At 48.5% G+C, this 6,360-nt stretch overlaps 1 protein-coding gene across 1 annotated transcript; it reads right to left on the reverse strand.

Annotated features, from left to right (window-relative positions):
• Positions 1-291: 291 nt before the first annotated feature.
• Positions 292-3,240, reverse strand: LOC127335735 (disease resistance protein PIK6-NP-like). The gene has a single exon (XM_051362465.1). The coding sequence runs from the start codon at positions 3,238-3,240 to the stop codon at positions 292-294; it is 2,949 nt and encodes a 982-aa protein (XP_051218425.1).
• Positions 3,241-6,360: the final 3,120 nt, after the last annotated feature.

Raw genomic sequence — 6,360 nt, forward strand, 5'->3', positions numbered from 1 at the left:
ATGGTCCTCAATCAGATAAACACACACATTCTAAAAAATAAACAAATCAGATCAACATTTAAACACACAAACTAGCAGACTGTACAATACACGCTCACTTGAATAGCTTGCTGGACCATACGAGTTTTCCCCCACGCGCAGTTGAAGTAGGAAAGCATAACATAACAACACGACACACAAATGCAGGAAATGAGGAAACAATAGAGAGCGACACACAAACCAAAAGGGAACTGTTGAATAGCTTGCTGGACCATACGAGTTTTCCCCATGCGCATGCCCAATCTGGATAGCTTACTCTTGGACAGAAACGTCACGCCACATCGTGTACTTGAAGTTAGGACAGTTTTGATGGTGTGCAACAACTTGTTGCATATGACTTGGGTTGAACTCACCGCTGAACTCCAACTCCTTTAGGCTTAGAAGATTCTTGAGATCAATAATTGTGTCCTTTGTGATGTTCATCTTGGCGAAGGTCCAAACAATCTTTTCAAGCTTGGGAGCTGTGCCAGGTTCAAAAACAATCCTTTTAATGTGGGAGACTCCCTCAATGGCAAGGAATTTGATATTTTCGAACTCCTCAGTCTTCAAGATAAGATCATCACCTATATATGACTCATGACGGAGCGTGAGGCAGCGCAGGCCTTTGAGCTTGCCCAGAATTCCCATATCTGTCAATGATGTCTGGCGCAGAGTTACCTCGGCAAGATTTGAGAGATCTTCAATCCAGTTGGGCAACCCCTTGGTGATGCCTTTAATGCTAAGTTTCTCAAGTAACTTGTAAAGTGAGTGTTTGTTTTGTATTTCCATGTTGAGAACATCGTCTCGGCCTTCGCGTGAGCGTGACGGCCTGATCCAAACACTCAATTCGCGGAGGCATAGGCTCAACTCAGTTATCACTCGGAGCAAACGATCGATATCATCTTGTTTACCTTGAATGACCACACCTAGTTTTCTGAGACGCTTCAGATTCTTGACGTGTTCCAACTTTTTATCATCTTCAACAACTTCAACATAATGCAATGTCTCCATTTCTGTCATTTCCCCGATCTTGGAGGGCATCTCCACAGTGGAAATTTCCTTGTCGGGCCAGGCGTCCGACCGATAAGTGACGGGGCCGGCTAGCAGGTGCTTTAGCATCGGGAGTAAGAGGCCTCTTGTGGCGGAAGATGGAACACTGGTTTGTCGAATATCAAATGTCTCCAACTGTTGAAGCTTCTTGATTTCCCTAGGAAGCCGAGAAATCCCTGTGCTCCGGATACTCAAGTACTTGAGCAAGAACAAGTTGTTGCATATGATCTTCAGATGCTTGTTCTTAAGGTGCTCGCAGCAGTCCAGGTCCATCACTTTCACCCGCGCCACTCGAGAGAATGTAGGGAGCGACTCGATAAATGTCGTGATGTCATCAGCGGCGCCTTGACCTTGGCCTTCTACCACCGGAGAGAAGCAGTTGCAGCTGCTTCCGCTGCCGTGCTGCTTCTGGTGTGAGACCTGGTGCCACTGGATATCACTGCTAATGGAAAGGTGGGGAGCTAGGTTGGAAGGCAGACTTTTGTTTCCGAAGTTATCTTCCTTGCGCACCTTGGTAATGAAGTCATGGACAAAAGGGTGCACCTTACAGTAAATAACATTGCCCAATTTTCCAGCCTTGGAAATGGCCAAAAATCCTCGAGCAACAAGGCCATCAAAGCAGCGTTGAGCTCTGTCCATTGCTTCCCGCCCATCTCCTTGGATTACCTGACCTTCGGAAACCCATCTTCTTTCCAAGCTTTGCCTGGTGACATCTGAGTTTTTAGCGAAAATGGACATGTAGAGCAAACAACACCTGTCCATCATAGGCAGCTTGTCATAGCAGAACTTGGTCATGATATGTTGCCTCCTGGAAGTTGCAGTGCTATAGGTGTCGGGCAAGGCTGACGAGTATTCTAGGCTTTTGCAGAGGTCCTCCAGTTGTTTCTCACTGGTATAAGAATCAGCATACAGGGTACCAAGCAACAGCTTCATGCACAAGAGATCCGGGTCACATTTCTCCAAGACACTACGGATGATGTCTCTGTTCTCCCATTTTACGAAAACCATCCGATTGGCTTTCTTGAAACAATACTGGACAAATGAATGGGTTACAGTTTCGTTTGGAGAGAAGCACTCGGCCATCACACTGTCCTTTGTGGTCACCATAATTGCACTACCAGGGGAGCAACCAGAGGAGTCTAGAATTTCTTTCATCTCATTCCATGGGGATGGATGGTCTGGATTTTCAACAACGACAAGTAACCTTCGACCTTTAACATGCTTTTGGAGTTCCTCTCTGTCCTCCAGCTGCTGCTCCTCCTCCTCCTCCTCACCCGCTCCTCCGGTAGGTCGACGGAGCTGCCGAATCATGTCTCGGAGCACTCCCTGGAGAAACAGAGGCCTTTGGATGGTGACGAAAGCTTTGCATTCGAACAGGCTCGCCACCGACGAGTGGTTGTACACTTCCTTGGCCAGCTCGCCACCATCCGCTTCATCAGGTGATACAATGGCGATGACTAGTATGGTAGAAGGAATCTTGGGAACTTGGCAGCCAATAGCAAGGGAGAAAACTGGAGGCACAAGGAAACGTACACACTTTTTGAGGGAGCAAAACATTGTATCGCCATGTACCGTTTCTTTGGGTTCTTGGGCATGACCATCCTTGTGCAGCCAGAGCCAGTTGATGAGACCAACCGTCGCATCCTTGAGAGGCTCAGCGTCAACCAAGCGTCGCCTGAGATCATGCAGCTCCTCATCCATAGCGGCGTCGCCCCCAGATATCTCATTAGCCACTTTGGCCGGGACCTGGACGCCGTACCTCTGGCGGCGCTCGCCGACGTCGCGTGCGCGGGACATGAGCTCCTTCATCTGCTTGCCCACCCGATGGCGCGCCGGGATGGTCCGCAGGAAGAAGATGGCACGGTGCGCGTGGCCCCGCACGCCCCTCGCGCGGGGGGCAGCGCCCACGCGGCGACCGTAGAGGTCGACGCAATACTGCGTGTCGTAGGTGAGGTCCCGGACCTGCTTCATCCACGCCCGGACCTCGTGGTCTCCCTCGTGGTCTTTGTCGGCCACGGCGAGGTGGTGGAGGAAGCCGTTCATGCTCTCCATCTCGTCCTTGATGAATTGCGCGTCGCGGCGGACGCCGCCCAGCAGCTGCGCCTCGTCGCGAATGGCGGACGACAGGTAGCCCAGCAGCGGGTCAATGGCACCACGTACTGTGCTGCTCATGTTGATGCCGGCTTCTTCCCAGCTCCGCTCCTGCGTACTATTTGGCGTGGTCGCGTGGTTTGGCACCAAATGTAACTGCAACCTCGTACAGAAGCGCGTCCTCAAGACGATCTAAACGACACAATATGCAACACTAGTTAATTATTTGCTTTTCTTTTTTTCCTTTTGCACTTTCATTTGTTTAATTTATTTTGATTCCTTAATTTGTACTATACTAGGTATAGCTTGGCCATGTAAAGAAGCAAACCACCCCGCTCAAGTAAAGTGACGGTCGCTCTTTTAATTTAATTTGGATTCAACACTAAACAACACAGGTCCCAAGAATAGGTAATTATTTATTCCATCTGATACTTGTCCTTCTTTTACAGCAAGTTCAATTCTTTTTTATTTTATCAAAGGGGTTCCCAGCTTCATTAACAACGCACAACATGTCTACAAAGTTATTCTCGACCACAACCATTACAAACAATGCAAACTACAAAAGAGCAGCTGAAACCCATCTAGGTTATTCGAGACACCGCCGTTTTCCTCCGTCCCCGGTGGCCTTGGTGCCTTAGAGGTGTGGCATACCACGGCGTTTCGCGGGGCGGACGGAGGGTTCATGTTCTATGTTTAGCTTGTTTTCAGTGTATTTTTAGGATGGTGAGGCGGCGGCTACATCCAGAATTCAGAATAAAGCCCCCCCCCCCCCCCACCCCATTGATGATGTCATCAAAGGGCGTTGGAGCAGGCTATTGTGCAAGTAGTGGGGAAATTTTCCTCCATTGATGTCGTCAGCAAAGGGCGCGAAGGGCTATCTCCAAAAGCTGTTGGGTCGGGGTCGTTGGCCCATCTAGTTTGGGCCCGTGTCGGGTTCCTTCCCCCTTGGGTTCGGTCCAGACACTATTAAAGGGGTTGCGGCTTGAGGAGTGAATCCATAATTGGGACGGATATAAGGGCAAGAAGGAGGCGACGCGAAAAATCCACTGAGATCTCGAGAGGAAATCGAGATGGAGAGTGTTGGGAGAGGTGAGTGGGGAGCAGGTAGAGGCGGAAGATTTGGAGGCAATGGAGGTGGTCGAGGAAATTGGTAGGACTATGGGATTTGGGGCGATCGGCGCGATGGAACAGGAGGTGCTGGAGGATGATGATGAGGCCTTTCCATGAATCTGGTGGATTCCATGGCAACTTCAATAACGGTTATGGGGGTGGAGCTCAGATGCCTTTCAACAACAATTTCGGTAACAACTTCCCTCGGATTGCTCCAAATATGTTTCAAGCAGACCAAAATCAGTGGAGAGGGGGATTCCAAAACAATAACAATGTAGGGTATGCTTAGAGTTTCCCAAATACGTTACGGCAAGGCCAAGCTGTGAGGGGGAATTTGGTTGTGAAACTGGTAGTGCATAGGGTTCGAAAGCTAATGTAGAAGCAAACGGGATGTCGAGGCATATTGAACAACATGATTCGGCTACGTCTAAACTGGCATCTTGTTAGGTGCAATGAGGCAGGCCATCAGAGATGATCAAAGGATAGCAAGACAGAGATATATTATATCAATTATGGGAAGGTTAATGCTCATATCTCTGAGAGATGTGGCATGTTGAATAAGCCTTTGTAATAGTTGTTGTGTAGTTTAGATGGTCTTTCAGTTGCTGGCTTCTGCCTGGCTTTTCAGTTTGTGGAGCAGATCTAAAATTTGGTGTTTCCTGGTGTTGTTATGAAAGAAAAATGTCCGCTAGCTTCTTCCTTGGCTTTTAGGTTATAGATTAGGCATAATATAATGCTTAATAGCTAAAGTTTGGGGTTCCAGTACTATCAGGGTTCTAGGTTTTGTCCCTCTTAGCGGGTGGCTGGGTGGGAGGATGAGTCATTGTAATAACTAGATGATTCTTCCGTGGTTTCATTTTAATGAAATCGGTGGTGAGATCCCTTTAATTCTAAAAAAAAGAATGAAGTCCTCCCTATATATACATTCAAATTTTGATGAATCTAAGAAAACTTCTGTGAGACGGATGGAGTATTTTTTCGGGTTTTTTCTAGTGCTTCATGTTATTTCAAGAGTATTTTTTGTTTCCATATTTTTTTTCAATCAAGACTAGTTGAATGCCCGTGCATTGCTACGGTCTCATAAATTATTTTGCTATAAGTATAAAATTTACATGCATTGAAAAAATATATCCACATAATATTTTTTAAATAGTGTTTGGTTAATATTTAATTCAAGAAAAAGACATAATTTAACATGATATGCATAAGCAATAATCTATCAATTATATCTTACTGACTGAGATTTCCTTGCACATATCGTGGAGGCGTCTAACTGCCCTTGTGGTGTACAAAATGTACAAAATATTGTGATGCGGGGTGGCCTTTGGACACCTACGCCTCAAGACCAACAAGTGCAGCCCCGCCTATCGTCGACGCTACACCATGGCCAAGGAGTCCCCCAAGTGGACCTTCAACCCTAACCCACGCTACGCGCGATAAGGTGAACTCCTTCCTCTCGATACTCGACCTCGTAGATACCTTGAATGGAATGCTACCTCATGTCGGCATGTTATATGTCATTAGGTACAAGAGTCATCGAGGACCGGAGAGGAGGAACACCCATGGTGCAAGGAAGCGAGGGAAGGGAAGAGGAGCCATTCATCATGGTGCAAGGAAGAAGAAGAAGAAGAAGAAGAAGAAGAAGGAAGAGGAAGAAGAGGCAAGAGGGGAGACAGGCCAGGCCGGCCCCAGGCCCGGTCTGACCGGCCCTATGACCGGCCAGGCCGGCCCCAGGCCCGGTCTGACCGGCCTCCCAACCGGCCGGTCCGGTTTCGACTGGATTTTCCGCCTGTGCCATCCGGGAGCATGTCCCGGGGCCCCGAGAGCCCCGCCCGGTCACCGCCCGGCCCAGAATCCGGTTTGGACTGGATGGCCCGGTCCCAGGCCCGGTCCGACCGGCCTCTGGACCGGATTTCACGGGTTTGACCCCACCAACTTGTACCCGTTCGGCCCAAGCTGCCTTGTATGCCTATATAAGCACCCCGGTCGCCCCCTTACCTCTTTAGACAAGATTTAGGCTTAAACATGATTTTGAGCTTTGTCTCCCTAGGGTTTCATCCCCTTTGTATCAAGGCAACCCATGTTGGATGA

The sequence above is a fragment of the Lolium perenne genome, chromosome 1 (assembly GCF_019359855.2).
Source record: "Lolium perenne isolate Kyuss_39 chromosome 1, Kyuss_2.0, whole genome shotgun sequence".
Lineage (NCBI taxonomy): Eukaryota > Viridiplantae > Streptophyta > Magnoliopsida > Poales > Poaceae > Lolium > Lolium perenne.